Source organism: Aphidius gifuensis, linkage group LG5 (genome assembly GCF_014905175.1).
Source record: "Aphidius gifuensis isolate YNYX2018 linkage group LG5, ASM1490517v1, whole genome shotgun sequence".
Taxonomy (NCBI): Eukaryota; Metazoa; Arthropoda; class Insecta; order Hymenoptera; family Braconidae; genus Aphidius; species Aphidius gifuensis.
Genome location: NC_057792.1, coordinates 19206768 through 19226663, shown reverse-complemented (window position 1 = coordinate 19226663; position 19896 = coordinate 19206768). Strand labels below are relative to the sequence as shown.

At 24.2% G+C, this 19896-nt stretch overlaps 4 protein-coding genes across 5 annotated transcripts in view; 2 read left to right on the top strand and 2 right to left on the bottom strand.

Annotated features, from left to right (window-relative positions):
• Nucleotides 1-4: 4 nt before the first annotated feature.
• Nucleotides 5-8450, bottom strand: LOC122858269 (zwei Ig domain protein zig-8-like). Its single transcript, XM_044161048.1, has 7 exons — nt 8286-8450; nt 6003-6117; nt 4781-4971; nt 4214-4375; nt 3822-3956; nt 3200-3410; nt 5-2644 (listed from the first exon to the last, which is right to left on the bottom strand). Exons 2-7 carry the CDS (start codon nt 6076-6078, stop codon nt 2538-2540), a joined length of 882 nt encoding a protein of 293 aa, XP_044016983.1. The 5' UTR covers nt 6079-6117; nt 8286-8450; the 3' UTR covers nt 5-2537.
• A 3503-nt stretch (nt 8451-11953) lies between these two features.
• Nucleotides 11954-13464, top strand: LOC122858268 (ATP synthase subunit b, mitochondrial). The gene is made up of 4 exons (XM_044161047.1): nt 11954-12054; nt 12488-12640; nt 12742-13094; nt 13168-13464. The coding sequence occupies exons 1-4, from the start codon at nt 12027-12029 to the stop codon at nt 13339-13341; spliced, it is 708 nt and encodes a 235-aa protein (XP_044016982.1). The 5' UTR covers nt 11954-12026; the 3' UTR covers nt 13342-13464.
• Nucleotides 13465-13572: 108 nt separating this feature from the next.
• Nucleotides 13573-15098, top strand: LOC122858267 (adenosine deaminase-like protein). 2 transcript variants are annotated; one of them, XM_044161046.1, is made up of 7 exons: nt 13573-13676; nt 13739-13863; nt 13922-14113; nt 14189-14426; nt 14505-14565; nt 14707-14807; nt 14874-15098. In XM_044161046.1, the coding sequence occupies exons 1-7, from the start codon at nt 13638-13640 to the stop codon at nt 15063-15065; spliced, it is 948 nt and encodes a 315-aa protein (XP_044016981.1). In that variant the 5' UTR covers nt 13573-13637; the 3' UTR covers nt 15066-15098. The 2 variants fall into 2 exon arrangements, with proteins under 2 accessions (XP_044016981.1, XP_044016980.1); XM_044161045.1 differs by having other exon boundaries at nt 14505-14640.
• Nucleotides 15099-17648: 2550 nt separating this feature from the next.
• The window catches only part of LOC122858266 (protein dead ringer), a 64094-nt gene continuing 61846 nt past the window's right edge, over nt 17649-19896 (bottom strand). The window contains exons 7-8 of the mRNA XM_044161044.1: nt 18600-18943; nt 17649-18277 (exon numbers count right to left, since the gene is read on the bottom strand). Coding sequence (XP_044016979.1) covers nt 17649-18277; nt 18600-18943 — 973 coding nt within the window. The remainder of the gene's footprint in view (nt 18278-18599; nt 18944-19896) is intronic.

The window sequence follows — 19896 nt, the reverse complement described above, 5'->3', positions numbered from 1 at the left end:
ACAATTTTTATCTTATCGATTTCTTACATTTTTATTGAATTGAATGGTTTTTTTTTTTTCATTTTTCTTTTTTTTTTTCTATAATACATGATTGCAGACATATACTGAGAATTTTTTTTTAAGGATCGTTCAATTCTTTGAGAATTAATTTGTAAATTCCACGATAATATACTGTATAATGTTTTTTTTTTATTTTTTAAAATTTAGTTCCAGTCTTTGAAAGACATCACACTTGTTTTATTATTTTTTTTTTTTTGTTAAAAGTATGCCACTGGACATAATTTAGCTTCTCGGCCAATTATTTTATTATTATTTAACAGATTCTATGTAATCTACATGTAATTTTTTATTGGACAAGCCATCAGGTTAATCATTGTAAAATGATAGGCTCGATCATACTGCAATTTTATGGTAATTCAATAATAATTGTATGATTGATGTCATGTTTTTTTTTTTATCATTTTTTATTTTTCTTAAGAAAACTCAATATATACCTATGTACTGTTAAATTAAAATTAAAAAAGTATTTTTCAAGTTAAACAGTCACGTTTTTAAGTGTATGTGTGTAAAATGAGCTTTAAAATTATTATGATTTATGGATTGAGTCATTTTATAAATTCGTGCCCGTGATAATTTTCGTTTTTTAAAAATTTTTTTTCCATATTTTTCAATAATTACACATCTCTTCTTCTTTTTCTATTTCTTTTTTTTTAAATTTTTCAGATCCAATCACTCAAAGTAGTATCGAATCAACTTCTTCCAACTCTCATTTCTTTTTTTTTTTTACCCTTTTTATTTCGATATTTATTTATTCATTCTTCTAAGTTAATTTTTCATACAACTTATTTTTTTTTCCTTTTTCATCTCACTAATTGATATAGAATTTCTTTTTTTTTTTTAATCTCTTTTATTATTTTGTTTATTTACAACAATTATTATTCATTTTTTCTAACATCAATGTTCCTCTTCCAATGATCTACCATATTTTAAAATTTTTTTAAATAAATTATTATTAAAATTTAAACATAACAAAGATAATAATTAATTATTTTTTAAATTTATACACAACGCTTGTTATTTTTTTTGAGTCCCTTTTATTTTTTCAATTCAACTTATACAACTATAAATTCTTTAAAACATTTTTTTTTTTTTTATATAATATAAATAATATATTAACAATAAATAACTTGATTATAATAAAATATAAAAAAAACATGAACAAAAACAAGTGTGCATTTAAAAAATTAAATACTTATAACTAATAAAATTAATATTCTCATTGAGGATTTAGAATAAAGGTAATAGGAAGAGATTATTGAAAAAAAAAAAGCAAAAATTTATTACGACTCACTGGCTCGAGGTACATTAATCTTTGATAATTTTTTCATTTTTTTTTCTTTATCTTTGTCCCTCATTCTCCTCATTTCCTTTTTCCATTTCCACTGAGCTGATAAAAGTTGATCCAATCCTTCATTCTTCATAATTCAATTAATCACATATCTGAAACTTGGCATTGCTCAAATGTATTTTTACCTTTCATCATTCAAGTGTCATACATTTCATGATGAACATCTTTTTTTTTTTTTAACAATAATTGTAGCTTTTAAAATAAATAAATTTTGTAAAATTTTAAAATTTTTATCCTTCATTTTAGTTGATTTTCAATGAATATTTAATTTTTTTTAATTTTGAAAATTTCACAGTATACACGACGTTTTTAAAATTTTCATTTGCTCAGCAATTACACAATCTAAATTGACTCTTATTAATAGTTCAAGTACTATCATTAATTAATCATTGTTCCGCAATTTGTGATTTTAATTAATTTTAATTTTTTTTACTTTATTAACCGAGTTTTTTCGATGTTAAATATTTTTTTTGTCCAATTTGGCAGATGTCAATTAATATGCTGTATAATTTAATTTTTTTTCTCTATCAATTTTTAATATCAGGGCAAAGGTTCAAGTGACCGAAAAATAAAATTATTAACAATGTCATTATCGATTTGACAAAAAAATTGATTTGTTTTTTTGTTTTGGATAATTAAACTCGTGCATATGTCAGACAAGCATATAAATAATTTAAAAAATAAAAAATTCATAATACAAAATAACTTAATATATAAATAAAAAAAATTAATATAAATTTTTTATATTTATTCTGTAAATAAACAAGGTTAAAATGATAAATAAATAGCTGAAATAATCGCATTGTATTTACAAAATTTGCGCGTTTCAGTGACATTACCCAATATCAATTATTATTAATGTTAAATTTGTTTTTTTTTTTCGTTAATCATAGAACTATTAATTCTCATTTTGAATATTATTTTGAACCACAGTATCCTCCAATCGTGTCGTTTTTCTTTTTTAAATTTAATTTTTAGAATTTAAATTTTTAAAAATTAAAATTCATTAGATGGATATATATTTTTAATGTCTCAAGTATCTATGAAGTATTGTATGATGAAAAACAGAATTAATAACAGTTAATGGACATTTTATTTAATTGTTGTTTTTTTTTGGAATGAAAATTGCTTATCGCACTAAAACGGCGCCAGTCACAATGAGCGCCAATATCAAACCGCAGGATGTACTTTTTCCACCCGACGATTTATGACGTAGAATTGCCGCCATTGTATCGCCTAAAAATATAAAAAATAAATAAAAAAATCATTATTATTATCATTACAACAACAATAATGAAATTTAATATTAAAATTATCAAAACAAAATGATTAAATTTTAAAACAAAATGATTAAATATATTAAAACAAAATAATTAAATTTTAAAACAAAATAATTGATGCTTAATAATAATTACAATAAAATGAATATTAAATAAATATAATTAAATTTATTAAATTATTTAAAGCTCTAATAAAAGCTCTCTATATTTATATAATTATTATTTAAAAATGAAATTAAATTTTAATATAAATTTTCTATATATTTTGACATTTTTATAGATGGGGTAAAAAATTTTTGATAAATGATATTATTTCATGTTTCAATAATATTATTATTTTTATTTTATTAAAAAATTTAGTCACGCGAAAGTAATCATAATGATTAATAATAGGGTAATTTCAATTTAACTAATATATATAATTAAATTGGTTTAATTTATTGAAAATAAAAGATATTATAATGTATATAGTGTTAAATAATTATTTTAAAAAATTATTATAATAACTTGCCTTCAGTAACAAATACGTATATTGATGCAGGCTTAGTATTTGAAGCCCTGCATGTATAATTTCCAGTATCTGTTTCAACAGCTTGCTGAATTGTCAAACGACTTTGAGTTGGTCCTGGCTCTGTTTGCACACTAACTGTACCACGTGCTGTGTCGTAATTTATCATTCGATTATTGTGATACCAAAATACATATTGCGGTGGCGTTGGACTCTGTAATATTAATTTTATTTAATTAATATTAATTGTTAATAAATTAATGATCTTCAAATATATTATTGTTGGTCATTTTGTCCATTAAATTAATAACAAGCTAATATTTAAAAGAAAGTGAAACACTTGGCTGAAAATGAAGCCTAACTTCTAGACAAAATAGTATTAATTTTATTTAGTTAATAAATTATGATACTTGATGAAAAACTTTCTGTCTAAATATATATATACAAAGTGACTATAACAAAGCTTTAATTATTAAATTTATATAATCGATAAAAAATATAACAACAACAACAAAATATATATTAATCAAAATTTCTCAATAGTTAAATTTAACTTTAAAATTTAACTAGTTTATCAAACAATCGATTATCTAAAATAAGATGTACTATAAATTTTAATTATTACCTTTTCAATAATGCATACAAGACTTATTATAGAACCAACATCTACATGATGCTCTTCACTTCCCAATATAAATGCTTCTGGTATCACGACATTTAAATTTACGAAATGTGATATTATTCCAGTACTTCTTGACACCTATAAATTACACAATAAAAATTAATTAAATCTACTTTTATACTTACGTCAATCTAATTTATCATAATTATATAAAATAAAGAAAATCTTGTTATTTAATTAAAAACTAAACCAAGAATTACATACAATTTTAAAATGTTAATTAATAAAATTTTCTTTTTGTTTTTTTTTTTTCATCTTTAAAATATAAATTGAAGGTTTTTTAAATTTAATAAAATTTAATAGAGAAAATAAATAATATAATATCAAGTTATTACCTGACACTCATAAGTTCCATTGTCTCTTTCTTGTACATATTTGATTTGTAGTGTCCAATCGTCAGAGCCTTCCGGATGAAGTGCCTGAAACCTCTCGTCGTTTGTATAAGTGAACAAAGAACTCGTCAACACATGCCAATCACGTCTACGAATCCAGGATATCTGTTAAAAATATATATAAAAATAGGATTAAATATAAATGTATTAATAAATAATGAAAATAATGACACTACTTGTGTTGGATTTATTTTTTTATTTATTACATTTATTATTTTCCCTCTGGTTTTATTTTATTTTATATCGACTATATATATTATCACCCTAAAACAGTTATACACGCCCTCCTTCAAATAATAATTGAAAACATATATATAAAAATAAATTCAAACACAGTACGTGAAACATGTTGATGTATATATATTTATGTATGTGAATAAACTGCGCATGAAGTAAACGATGATAAAGAGGATTTTATTGAGCAGAATAATAATAATAATAATGATGGTGATGATGATAATATTGAAAAGAAAAAAAAAAGGGTTATATAATGATAAAAAATATTCATACCTCAGCATCGGATATTGAACGTTCAGCCAAATTTCGTACTTTACAATGTAAAAATGCAGTACCGCCAAGTTGAACTGTTACATTTGAGACAGTGTTATTGTCATTGGCTTCATTGACTCTTTGAAGTTCATCGAGATTACTGTACCACAATGCACGCCAATCTGATGGTATATTGTATGGCACACGTCGATCTTAAACAATGAACGCATGTGATTAATATTTCTATGCGAAATTATATTCAATTCAAATTATCTGATATTGATAATGATAATTTAATCTAGATTTTTGTACATCAAAAGAATTATAAATAAATCAATTATCAAAAATTGATTGATGTATAATGCCAAGCTGATATGAGAAAAATTATTTTTTTTTTTTTGTTTTTTAATTGTTAAATTCATCTATTTTGCTGACTCAAATAATCCTTGTTTTATCTAGTTTTTTGTTTGTCGTTTTTTTTAAATATCATTTGTGTTAAGGATTACCCTTCATTTAGAGTAAATTATTTAATTTTTAAAAGTAAAAATTTAAGTCTAATTGTCAACTCAACATGTCGACCAACAACAATGCAAATAAAAAAATAAATTTAATTTATAAATTTTATATTTTAATGAAAATAAATTATAATGATAATTATTATCATGACGTAATTCATAAATTTATATTTAATAATTTATTAATCACTCAAAAATATGATGAATATTTTTTATTTATAAATTATTTTGATAAATTTATGGCCACTTGATTATTGTCTGACCAAAGGTTTACCTTACTACTTGATTCGATCAAATTATATTTTTAAAAATTTATAATACAATTAATAATAATGACTATTATTATTCATATAATACAAATAGATTTAATATTCACTCAGCTAGTCTGACTAAAATACAGCCTTACTACTTAATTCTATGAATTATTTAAAAAACAAAAAAAATAAAAAAATAATACGCATGAAATTTTTTCATTAAATATTTGATGGATTTTTCAGATAATACTTAACATGTGAGTTTAAAAATGGGTCATAAAATTTACAAGAAAATATTTATGATTCGATAAATATCGATTTATAATAATTTTCAAAAGTGGTGACCTGTTTTTTTTTTCACATAACCCACTTATACTTTTGTATTAACGCCTACTTGATTATTTAAAAATACTAATAAAAGATATAAAAAAAAAAAAAAAAAATTGAGAGTTAAAATTAATTTAGTATTTATACCTTTGTCAAGTGATCGTGCCAATAATATTGTTGGTAAAATGAGAAAGACCATGTACCACGATAATCGATCCCTCATTGTTACGGTATTTTTTTGTATTTTTCTTTCTCGTAAAATCTGTAAAAATGTTATAAATAAATGAAATGTTAATAATCATAATACAAAATAATTCAGTATTTTTATGCTATGACATGAAATAATATATGTATAATATTATATGGTTGTTTATATATGTATACACATAAAAATAAAGAGTGTATAAAAATAGAGAATGAGCTCTTCAGACATCAATGTACACACACAACACACAAACAATGTGTTTGAGATATTGTAATAGGGTGATAAAAGGTAAAATTTATTTTCCTATAAATAATATATTGTATCAAATGAAGAGACTTTTAAAAAAGCTACAATTTTTTTCCTCTTTACTCTCTATATAACTAATAAAAATTTTTCTATATTTTAATTTCTTTACTATTATTTACTTTTAAATATAAATTCAACAAAAATTTATCAAAGTCATGTGTGTTATCTGGGTTTTAAAGATATATCCATCAAATAATATTCTATGAAAAATTCATAGTATTAAATTATAATCACAAAACAGAAATATTTTTACTGAAAAGATTTTTAATAGAAAAAAAAAAAAAAGAAACACTTGAAAGCATCTTCAGGGCTAAATAAAAATCGATGAGTTGAAGGGTAGATAAGTTATTCAAAAATCAAAAAAATCCATCTGTAATATGAAATGTATATAAATTGTAAAAAATAAAATAAATAAAAAAAAATAATGTTTAATATACTCTCAGTGAAATAACCAGATGGGGATAAAAATTGACCAAACAAAAATCAGTTTATACAGCTTGAAAAATTCCCTTGTGTTATATAAATTTTCTTCTTCATTATTTGATCAAGTAACAACAAAAAAAAAATGATAATAACAATAATAAAGAATAAGAAAAAAAAATGATAAAAACCAAGAGAGTAAATATAGCTAGTTTCTATGCAGAATTGGACCATCAAGTAAAAAAAAAAATGTTAATAAAAATGACAAAGCAGATAAAAGAGGGGCAAAAGTCAACGGTAGTTTAGAGTAATATTCTCAACAAATGGCGGTATGTAATCTGGCTAGTAGTTTGAAGGTAAAGGGGATGATTGAGATATAAATGAAAAATATAAAAAAGCAGCATAAATATAAACAGAATAAACTACTATCATCAAAAAATTGTTAACTATAAATTGTACCATTATTATTCATAGAAATAAAAGTAAAAAAAAAAAAAAACCATATAAATCATATATGCATTATTAACTTTATAGAGTTATGTTTCTCATTTTACAAATGAAAAAAAAAAAAAAATAAAAATGAATAAGCAATAAAGTATATACCTAATAAAAGAAAAAAAAAAAAAAAAAAAAAATTTATTACTACTATGACAATGATTGTGATGTTATTACACTTAATCTTAAACGTTTCGAAATTCGAAAAGTAAGAAATTTTTTTTTTACATTTAAACATAGAAAAAAATGATAAATAAAAATGAAAATTTTTTAAAAAAAGTACAACTGAGTGGCCGAGTCAAAAATATTCATGAAATTATGCTGGCAATAGTGAGCTCACAATAATAATCCGATTAAATTTACCAAACCCAAACTATAAAATAAAAAACAAAAAAATTTTATCATTATCCAAAGTAATAGGATGATAGCAATACAGGTATGTTACTGTTAAAACCATAATATAACCAAGCATTTATATGTAGTACATATGACTTTAATAACAAAGGATAAAACTAAAATATATATGTAAAGAGAGAGCAGGAGAGAGAGGGAGAGACTGGCTCTTTATAAAGGGGTAGTAGAAGAGAGTAAAAGACAGGATATCCACACTAACCCTATTTTATAACGTATAAATATTTAAGGATATCATTTCAACAGATTCAACGGATTTAAATAAATAATGAGCTTGGTTTGTTGTTGTTATTGTTATTGAATATTTTTATGTATATAATACAAAAAAAAATAAATTAATAATGGCCTATATATTGTGAGGATAAATTAGATAAAACTTGATCAATAATTTTGTAAAATAAATCTTGTAATTATTTAGTGAAAAATATATATTTGAGTAAGGTGTTTAATTTATATAATTATGAAAAGTATTATTTATATTTGTGTATATATTTATTGAGGTAAGTAGTGGTGGTTGTGATGGCAATGGTGGTGGCATGAAAAAGGTTGTTGTAATAATGAAACGATCGAAACAATTGGTGAAAATGACTCACTTGTGAGGTGCGCTAGATGGTACGAAGTGAAGCCAAAGAATCAAGATATATTATATTTCAAAAAAAAATATAATATAGATATTTTATGATGAGAATTAATAAAATAAATAAATTTAACAATGACAATGTTCTGTATGGAGTTTGATCAAACAAACACACCACTTAATGTATATTTTTTTTTTTTTTTTTCTTTTTTGTTTTTTTTTTTTTTTTAGACAATTATTGTAAGAAGACAGAAATGTAAAACACACATTTATATATATATTTACTGATGATAGAGCTTTAGGCTGAAAAATCCAATTTGGGACACATTTTTTTTCTTTTTTGTATTTATTATTTTTTCATTAATTTTATTTGGAATTTTTTCTTTTTTTTTATTAGATTATTCAGGTTTATGAATATGTAAAATTATACAAATCTTGAGGTTTTTTTTTTTTATAGTGTTATTCAGTTTAAAAGATGTAATTTTTTATTTTTTATTTTATTTTTTTGCTTTTTTATATGCACTCAAATGCTTTGAGTACCAGCAACGCCTGACAACTGAATAGAACAAAACAGGGCTCACACACTTGACACACCACTTGACGTTTAATTTTTTATATTTTTTAATATTATTATTGTCTTATAACATTCTTTTTAATATCATCACAATAATATATTGTATATTTTTTTTTTTTTTTCTTTTTGTATTAAAAAATTTTGATGATGATTTTTTTATTTGTCAAATATTCACTGAATACATTTGAAATTTTATTATAAATTTCATTTACACAATTTTCATTTAATTAAACTCCATCAAATTATTCAATTTTTTTTTGTATCACTTGTATATAACCACTTAAAACAAAAATAAAAAAAAAAATAAAAAAAAGCAATTTTCTTCTCTGAAGAAAATTTAAAAATCACTAGTTTATTTTGTTGTAAAATTTATCAACAAAAAAAAAACACATATTTATTAAATGTTCATATTTTTTTATTACCATAAAAAGTGTATCAGAATTCACGATTGAATCTCAGGGGTGTCATTCGACCCTCCCCCTGAATACCATCAAATCACAGAAGAAAAAAAAAAAAAACAAAACAATTCAATTTTATGATTAATATTACTCAATAATTTCACATAAACACTCATAAAAATCACTCGATATTGCAAAAAAAAAAATTCACGTAATTTCACAAGTTGTCATTCAAGTGATGAGACTGATAAATCCACACACCATAAAACGTAAAATGACCAATGAAAATAACGAAATTGATCGACGTAAATTTCAAAGAAAAAACAACAATAAATTAATAAATCTTTCAAACTTTTTAATTAATTAATACAATCACTTAAAAATTTTTTATTTAAATAATATATATATTTAAAGATACAAGTGTTATATATTGGTACCAGCCCTATCCAGGAGTCCCTTACCCAGATCACAGACTCAAACTTTGCTATGGCCCCAAACGTTTCTGCACAGGCGCAAATTGAGAGAGCGAGTTTTAGAATTTTCATCGGGCAGCGCGCACACAACAACGAGGGTTGTCGATCGGGGTTGAATGGGGGTGGTTGGGAGGTTTGTTAAAATGAGTAAGTGAGAAATATATACTGATAGAAAAGGATACAAAGCAAGCAAGCAGTGTCGTCATCGTGATGGTCGTTGTGTCCATACAATCTACTTCTCTCTATTTTTTTTTTTTTTTTCATATATATACCCTTTGTTACTCTTTCACCCCCGCTTTTTAATGTATGTCTCTCTTTCACTTGTTCATGGATAGATGGATATTGCACAAGTATTGGAGCCTGGACAAGGACAGTAAATTGGGTACACATGTCAAGAGCAAAAGGGATGAGATACTTTGGATTAATAGCAAGGGTAAAGGGGTTGCTATCAGTGTGATAGAGAAAGGAAAAAATATATATATATATATATTCAAAAATAAAAAAACGATAGAGTGAGGGGATGAAATTGTTGGCGCAGGCGTTTTGACGCAACTCACGACGCATTGATCCCCGGAATTCACATTTACTATGAGATAGGAAAAGAGAAAGAATGATAAAAAAATAGTTTACTTTTTTTATTATAAAAAAAATTGGAAAAAAAATATATAAGGGGATTTTATGAGAGTAAAAAAAAAAGGAGAGATAGAGTTAAAAGAAGAGAGTAAAGAGGTAAAATTTCTCAATGTTGGTGACTCGATTTTTTTTCTTCTTGTATTTGTTTTTTTTTTTTTTTTTGTCCTGCAAATGTTAGCCTGGAATTTTTTAACAGTAAGAGAGAGAGTTTACTTTGGTTCAAAATGCTTTGGTTCGTCTATGTTCATTAGGCATTTATCAACTTGAATTTTATGGTTTTTTTTTTTTTTATTTCTTGTCTGTGACTTTGACCAGCCTCTTTGATTATATATCCTCTTATATTGATGCACTATATATTTTTCATACATGTGTGTACCTTTTTATCCTTGCCTTTTATATGATGATACTCCACCTGAGTACACCTCATAGAATTTACAGATTTTTAAGTCCTTCTTCCGCAAGTTTCTGCTTCATGAAATATATCGACGAAGGATTGGGGCCAACAAGAAAACCAGGGGAAAAGAAGGGATCACACGATAATTCTACGGTCTATTGGATGAATCTTTGCCGAGGGCAAGTCAATCAATGTGACTTTAAAGCATGTTTTTTAAATTTTTTTTTTCCCCTTTTTTTTTTTGAATAATTTTTTGTTTTATTCATTTGGGAAATTTTATTTCATTTCTTATCTTATTATTCTTGTGTGTATACATAGAAATTGTACTTGAATTAAATTTGTCTTGTTGATTTTATTATTCTTAAATTTTTTCTTTAAATCTTTTTATATTTTTTCTTTTTTTTGTAAATTTAATTTTAGTGGTTTGCAAAAGTATACCAGAGCTTTACATATTTTAGACCACAGTACCACAAAATATTTTATTAATGAACAAACTTAATTGAATAATCTGGAGAATTATCTCGTTAAAAAAAAATATACTTTCTTTTTTTTTTCTAATTAAAAAGTTTTTTCATTTTGGATTTTTTATTTATCATGATGATTAAATGAATTTTTTATAAAATAACTAGAGGTCAAAATGTACATTTCAAATATATAAATATTGTATATATACTTTTTGTATAAAAAATTTATTGATTTATGTTATTCGATTTTTGTCTTTTTTTTTTTTTTTAAGGTATTTATATAATTGAGTTAGGTCATGGGATATTATTGGAAGAGGGTGACAGAAAAAGATTCATTCCATTTGATAGATTTGCCAATTTAAAATTTCCACTTATTACATTGAGTCAACCCCATGCCCCCATCCCCCTTTATCAATTTTATCCTGATTCAGTTATTTACTTTGGTAATATACAGCAATTTCTAAAATTACTATCACTTGTTAATTAATAATTTTTATCATTTTTTTTTATTTGAAAAAATTAATAAGATGGTTATTTATTATTTTATGTATTTTTTATAATTTTATTTATTATTAAAAAACGAATTAACTGTGCCAAAGTACAAAAATACCTTAACCCACCTTAACCCTCGTCACGGTATCATTCCGCCATCTAACGGTAATAAAATTAAACACTGTCGGTAATAAAGAAAACTAACCAGACAATCAAACCGTCATAACTAGCCAACTTCAAGTTGTTCTTGATAAAATAAAAAAAAAAAAGTTTGAGGTTAATTTTTGTGTGACGATTTTTTTTTTGTGTCTACGGAATAAAAAAAAAAAATGTTGTCAAGAATAGCTTTGCGTAATGGTAATAATTAATTTTTATTAAACAAATAATAATACAATTAATATTAATTAATAAACTAATCTATTTTCCGTATATTTTTTTTTATTTTATTTGTTATTGAATTAGCAGAAAAAAAAAATTAGTTTAGCCTGTGTACAAATCAACTCAACAGCCATTATGTAATTCAACAATTTATCAATAATTAAATGAAAGAAAAAAATGTGTAATTTTATATACAAATAGATTTAGCAATAAATAATATTGTTTAAAAATTTATATTTATTCAATTATTGTTATTTCAATTGTTTATATAACAATATCATTGTTGTGTCAAAAAAAATATTGGTTATAATGTCATCTTGGAGTATTTTCTATAAAAAATTTAATGACATTAAATTTACAAAATAATTTAAGTTTATTATTAATAAAGCTAATTAATTTTTTATGTTAACAGCCATAACTCGTTTGCCTGTTGTGGCACGAGCTCAGAGTTCATCAGCTGTTGATACTCAAAGACGAGGAAGACCAATTGATCCATCACCAGTTCGTCATGGTTTCATTCCAGAAGAATGGTTTACTTGCTTGTACAACAAGACTGGTTTTACTGGTAAGATTATTCATCAAATATCAACAACAATAGTGACAACAATAGTGACAACAATGAATTAATAATTTATTAATCTATTTTGTTGATTATAATTATTTTAGGTCCATACATGTTGGCACTTGGTCTATCAACAACTCTTGTGTCAAAAGAAATTTATGTTCTTGAGCATGAATATTATACTGGTGTCTCTGTATTAATTGTGAGTATACTTGCTGTTAAAAAACTTGGTCCAATGGTTACAAAATGGATTGATGAAGGTATGGATAAACAAGAAAGTGAACTTAATGAAACAAGAGATAGTGAATTACGTCAGTATAAGGATCTTATTGAACATGAAAAAAATCAACAAATGAGAACTGAAGCTCAACAAATGATTCTTGATGCTAAAAAAGAAAATATTAAAATGCAACTTGAAGCTGCTTATCGTGAACGTATTCACACTGTTTACACAGAGGTAAATAATTATTAAATTAATTATTAATTTATTGTTATTTGATATTAATTTTGTTTGTTTAAATTTTTAATAGGTCAAAAAACGTTTGGATTATCAGCTACAAATTGCAAATGTTGAACGTAGAGTTGCACAAAAACATATGAGTGATTGGATCATCAATAGTGTTCTTAAATCAATAACTCCAGATCAAGAAAAAGCTAATCTTCAACAATGCATTGCTGATTTACAAGCACTTGCACCAAAATAAAATGTTCCATTGTAGACATGCTAGAATGTTACAATAATTATATAATTTACTCAAAAAAACTTGTAAAAGTCGTAAAGTAATTCATTAAAAAACAAAACAAACATTAATAAAAAATAAAATTTCTTTCTTTGGATAGTATCAAAAATCCTTATGATTTATAATTTAATTTTAATTTATTATTTTTACTATTGTATGTTGAAAAAAGACTATATTTTTTCGAACTATATTCAAGTTGGAAGGTTGATGTACAGAGGGCGACGATTTTTCTATCATTTATTTGTTGTATTTTAAGCATCATGGACCTGTCAACTTACTGCAAAGCTTTGCCAAAAATTGTAAACAACAACTAAAATATTGTTGAGATAAATTTTTAATAACAGTTAATATTTATGTCTAGGAATTACATGCTCATTTGAATGGATCAGTTGGTACAGAGACACTGAGAAAGCTGCAAAAAATTCAAAACAATCCTGTCAATGATCAGCTAATTTCAGAGATAAAAAATTTTAAAACATTAAAAGAGTAAGAAGATGAATGAATAATTAAAACTATTTATTTATTAATTAATAATTTATTACAGATGCTTCAGGGTATTTAAAATTGTTCATGATTTGACTGACACAATTGAGGCTGTGTATTTAGCAACATGTGATGTTATCAAAGATTTCCATGATGATAATGTAATTTATCTTGAGTTGAGAACAACACCACGTGCAGTTAATGGAAAAATGACTAAAAATGAATATATAAAAACTATTATAAAAGCTATTGAGTATGTTATTAATAATTAATTTGATATTATTATGTAAAATTTAATGTTAATTCGAATCAACTTGAATGATTTAAGGGACACATCAAAAGTTTTAAGTGGAATAATAGTAAAACTTTTGATATCAGTTGATCGAAAGCAGGGCTCTTTAAATGCAGATGAGAATATAAAATTAGCAATAAAGTTTCATGAAGAGTATCCTAAGTGTGTCGTTGGAATTGATCTCAGTGGAGATCCAGAAGAGGGTGAAGCTTGTATTAAATTATTTCAAGATTGTCGTAAAGTAGGCTTAAAAATAGCAGCTCATTGTGCTGAGGCAAGTTCAACATATTTATTATTATTAAATTTAAATATTGTTAATTTATTTATAAGATAAAATTTTTATAAATTATAGGTACCAAATGAAAATGAGATTGTTGATATTTTAAATTTCAAACCAAATAGGCTAGGACATGGTACTTGTATTCATAAAAATTTAGGAGGATCTGATGAATTATATAATAAGCTTTTATCATCAAAAATACCAGTTGGTAAGATTAGTATTAAATTAGTATTAAATCAGTAAAAATATATTTATAATTGTTGTTTATTTCAAGAGCTATGTTTGACGTCAAATGTTAAATGTGCAACGGTGCCATCATACTCAGAACATCACTTGGGATATTTACTCAAAGACAAACATCCAATATGTCTTGGTGTATGTGTTAATTAATTATAAATTATTTAATTGATTAAATTATTTTATTGATATCTTATTTCACAGACTGATGATAAAGCAGTTTTCAATGTAACTTTATCTGGAGAATATGAATTGGCTGCCAAGTATTTTTCCTTGTCCAACAAAGATTTGTTGGATTTATCAATGAATGCTGTTGAATACTGTTTCGCCAATGATGAAGAAAAAACATTTCTTAAAAATAAAATAAATAAATTTGGCTTTGATAATTTATACTAAACATAGCCAATAAATTTTTATTAATTTTTTATAACAAAGGATGACAATAAGGTTGTTTTAAATAATAATAAAACTCATTATAATATTTAAAAGTAATATCGATTTTTATTTATGATTGTGATATACGTTTACATACAATGATAATTTAGTAGCTGCAGCTACAAAAGACAAAATGATTATAAATACAATCAGATCCTCTTTTTTCATCTATTTATTTACTAATATTATTATTAATATTATTTCTATTTATCGATGTTTTGCTGAAGATATATACACAACACATATTTGTAATAATTTTTTTTTGTAGGTGTAGTGCAATTACGTTATTGTAATTATTCATAATATAATTATTATTTAGAAATTTACCTAGATTTTCACTAGCATACGTTGACGTAATTATAGAAAAAGAAAAAAAAAACAACAACACCTATTCGACAATTTCGTTGTCGAATCACAATTTCGTGACAAGATTTTTTTTGAATATTGCGTTTCACAGCTTTTTTTTTTTTTCTTTCTTTCTTTTAAATTTAATATCTGGATTTTATACGAAAATTTAAATCCAGGCTTATTTTTAATTTATAAACAATAGTCATCGTGACTTATCAATTATTTAAAATTTTATAAAAAAAAAAAAAAAAAATTTTGGAGCTGTTTTAAGCACCAAATAAACAATTGAGAGAAAATATAATTTGCAGGCTTAATCGAAATGATCACAAACAATTTTTCGATTCATTGATTGTATTTTTTTTCATAGAATATATGAGCCGTTGTAATTTGTTAATTTATTTTCATTTGATAATAACGATTAGTCATGATTCCAGTGGAAATTTTACATAGCAAATATTATTTCGAAATTGTATAGAAAAAGAAAAGAAAAATAAAAAAAAATGATAATTAACAATTCGCCAATTGACTTTCAATAACGAAATAATTAAGTAACAGCAGAAAAATTGTATTTAAAAAATTATTAATAGAATGAACAATGATAATGGTGTCAATATGTGTTATTTTTTTAAATAATAATCATTTGATATAATGATTAATTTAGAGTAATAAATTCATCCTATATAACAGTCTTTTTTTTGGCTAACTCCTCGAAAAAAAAGAATAATTATGAACAATAAAACGTAAATAAAAATTCTCTAACAGCTAAACCATAAGCCTGGTTATTTTTATGATAAATTATTCAACGATTTTACCAACACATTGTTATCACTTTTAAACACTAATATCTTACTCTCGCTACACACCATCTACATGACTAAATAATAAAAAAAAAAGATACTAAATTGATGCATTTTTTTTTCTTTCTTTTTGTATTACTATACACAATTATTATTGCAATCAATTTATTTACTTATATTGATTATTTACGTAGTAATCGAAAAACAAAAAAAACAGATCTACGAAATATTTGTCCGAGCATTTTCTTTTTTTTTTTCGAGTCAAGTAAATATTAAACAACATTTTCTTGATATTAAGATTTCATATAATTAATTTTCTTTTTATTATAATGCAAATAATAATTTAATTTCGATGAAAAATCTCATTATAATTTAATTCAGGTAAAACAAAAAAATATGTAAATGATTTTTCTTTTTTTTTTTTTTCTTTTTCTTATTACTATTTGTTGATTATTATGATTTTTTTTCTTTTATCAATATTGCTTAGTAAATAATATCCTTCTCATCTTAACAAACATAATTAATTAATTTATAATAATAGCTAAAAACTAATAATTGTTGACTATATGTACAAGATTTTTTTTTTTTTTTTATTTTTTATTTTTAATGAAATAATATTGACAGAGATTTGAAACTACGTCATGATTATTAAGTTTTATTTGAACTTAATAAATCATAAATTAATTATAAACTCTTGGTCGTAAAAATAATGTACAAATTAAAAAAAAAAAAATAATAAAATTATATAAAATATGATTTGCAGAAAATTTATATTCAAAATTTATTATATTTTGATATTATGTTCATGATTATTTGTTTTACAATTATTATTTTAAACAATTTTATATTCACGATTTTTAATAATATTATTCGTGTGTTTATAGAGATTCTACTGATTACAATAAATAAATATTGAGTGATTGTTGCTTTTGATTTAATAATAAACTTATTAATTTTATTTTTTCATTTAAATACTCCGTGGATGATTATGTTTTTTATTTTTAAATTACAAAATATCGTTTTTGTAATTTTTCATTTACTCATTGCACACATATCATTATACACACTCTTACATTGTTTATTTTTTTTTTTTAAATTTACTATTCACACTTTCATTTCGAAATCCAGAAAAGATATTTTTTTCTATCGTAAAAAAAAAAACGAAAAAAATGAAAAATAATATGCCAAATAAAAGTACATTCAAAGTGACAATGACATAATATTATATAAACAAGATGAGATGAATGTACTTGACGAAAAAACAAAAAAAAAAATACAAGTGAAAAAAAAAAAAAAAATTAAAAGTTTCAAGTAAGATGAAGATTTACATTTGTTTCTCTGGATCGAAATAATGGATTATAAAATTTACATATATATAGTACATTAAAAATAGTAATGTTTAATATCCATTTGAATTACCTCTGTTATTTGTTGAATTATTATTGGCTCGCCTATCAGTTTGTGCCATTAAAACACCTTCATATACAACACCATTTAATTCCATACTAACAACAAGTGAAGATTCACCATTTTGTCCATTAGTTATTTTAATATGTGTACCAGGTATTGATGTTGTTGGTGTTTCAGTAATATTTTCATCATCAGAATGTAAACGTTTATTTGATTTACGCATTAAATCTTTTTTAACTTGTAATGTATGAGGTACTGATGGTGGTCTTTGTACAGTTGATGTTGGTGATGTTCTTAAACCAAGATCAAGTGCTTCTCTTTGTGGTTCAGGTGTTCGTTCTTGTTCTGGTGAATTTGGTGCTACTGGTGACATTTGTGTTTGTTGAAAACCAGTATATATATTATTATTATTATATAAATTCCATAATGGTAAATTGCGTATATCTGGTGGTGATTGTTTTGATAATGGTGATGTACTGCCTTGTCTATTAATCATTGGTGATGAATTAGCAACAGCAGCATTCATACGATGCATTTCAGCTGATGCACTAATCATTTTAAAATATTCCAACATTTGTGATTCCATTTCTGGTGTCATTCCACTCATTCCTGTCATTCCTAAAAAAATTAAATATTTATTTATTTAAAGGGAACATTTAATAATTAAATTTTCAAGATAAACTATGAGAATAAATTGAGAATATATGAGATGAGACTGAGTGGACGGAATGCTCGTTAGCAAGAATCATCTGTTAACGCCTGTCTCACGCCATATCGTACAATCAATTATCATCATTTGTTAGTAAATTTTACCCTCTTAAATCAACTACCAACTACCAACTTCCCATTTAAAAATATAAACCCTCAAGACAAGTTATTTATTTATTTGATTTGATTAACTACTTTTGCTTATTTTTAAAATATTTTAACAATTATTTACCTGGAAATGGTGATTGTCCAGGTATTCCTTGATGATGTGGATGATGTGACATTGGTGCATGTGCACCACCTCCATTAACCATTGATTGTTGACTTAGATGTTGTCCACCAACTAGTGCAAGTGGTGACATTTGTGCATGAAGACTGTGTGAATTACGTTGCATCATACTATCAGGACCACCACCACCTCCTCCACCTCCTCCTCCACCTCCACCGCCTCCGTTATATGCTGTGTAACTACTACGTCTTCCTTCACGTCTGTTTCCATCAATAGCCGATTGTAATTCACCAGGTGATGAAAAATTTTTCTTTTCACACTCGTAATGATAAAGATACTTCATATATCTGTAGAAAAAAAAATCATAAAAACATAATTAATTCATTTTTGTAATTGAAAAGATAATTTTTTTTTCGAAAAAAAAAATGGAATTTTAATCGAAATCTTTGGCTCTATTGGCCTTTGAATATAATATTTTTCATACCAACAATTTTGAGTAATCAATGTCTTGTATATTGTACGTACAATTTTTAAGTTACGACCATGAATTTCTCTTGTGGTTATCTCAACGTCGATACATAAATATGATTCCATATATTTTTTTTTTTTTTCATATTTCATAAATGATGGTTAACTTGTGTATCGATTGTTTGTGAGGTAAAATAAAAGTAAAAAAAATGTGTATATATAAAAAAGGGGGATGCAGCAGAAAGTGGTGAATACGTAACATACAAGCAATATAGTTTTTATATATATTTTTTTTTTTAAACAAAACTCACACGAAGGACGAAAGGTATATGTATATATAAAAATATAAACCATACTCTCTGAATCGGTTCTGTGTTATACCGCAGCCTATAATTCGCACGGGATCGTTTGGATTTTTACGATTGTCTGGGGCCCCAGACGAAACTAGTACCCCTCTTCTTTCAATCTTTTTTTTTTTTTTTTGTGAGAATAACTCGCGTGTTCATGCTCTTAATATGAGGACGGTTTCTCATAAATCTTTATGTCGACTTGGCGATAATCAAATCGAGATAATCAACTGAAAGATGCAAATTATTTTTGAAAGAAAAAATACGTAATTTTTCTTCTTCCAAACAAGTGGATATAATTTTTATTTTTAAGACAATATTATTATAAATAAAAATCAAAAATTGTCGATATTTTAATTGACTAATAAATTGTTTATATAATTTTTTTAGTGGTTCAAATTTTTATCATTGTTATCGTAAAAAATATGAGACACAGTAGCGTAAATTTTGTATATATTTAAACTATGATTTTAAAGAAATATTTC

Bases quoted from the DNA above. Each gene is read 5' to 3' on its own strand.
- LOC122858269 (XM_044161048.1), bottom strand. From the start codon at position 6,078: ATGAGGGATCGATTATCGTGGTACATGGTCTTTCTCATTTTACCAACA. The intron at 4,376-4,780 runs GTATGAATATTT...TATTTTTAACAG, and splicing joins GTTCAATATCCGATGCTGAG to ATATCCTGGATTCGTAGACG. The intron at 3,411-3,821 runs GTAATAATTAAA...TTAATATTACAG, and splicing joins TTGTATGCATTATTGAAAAG to AGTCCAACGCCACCGCAATA.
- LOC122858268 (XM_044161047.1), top strand. From the start codon at position 12,027: ATGTTGTCAAGAATAGCTTTGCGTAATG. The intron at 12,055-12,487 runs GTAATAATTAAT...TTATGTTAACAG, and splicing joins AAGAATAGCTTTGCGTAATG to CCATAACTCGTTTGCCTGTT. The intron at 12,641-12,741 runs GTAAGATTATTC...TAATTATTTTAG, and splicing joins CAACAAGACTGGTTTTACTG to GTCCATACATGTTGGCACTT.
- LOC122858267 (XM_044161045.1), top strand. From the start codon at position 13,638: ATGGACCTGTCAACTTACTGCAAAGCTTTGCCAAAAATT. The intron at 14,427-14,504 runs GCAAGTTCAACA...TATAAATTATAG, and splicing joins TAGCAGCTCATTGTGCTGAG to GTACCAAATGAAAATGAGAT. The intron at 14,641-14,706 runs GTAAGATTAGTA...GTTTATTTCAAG, and splicing joins ATCATCAAAAATACCAGTTG to AGCTATGTTTGACGTCAAAT.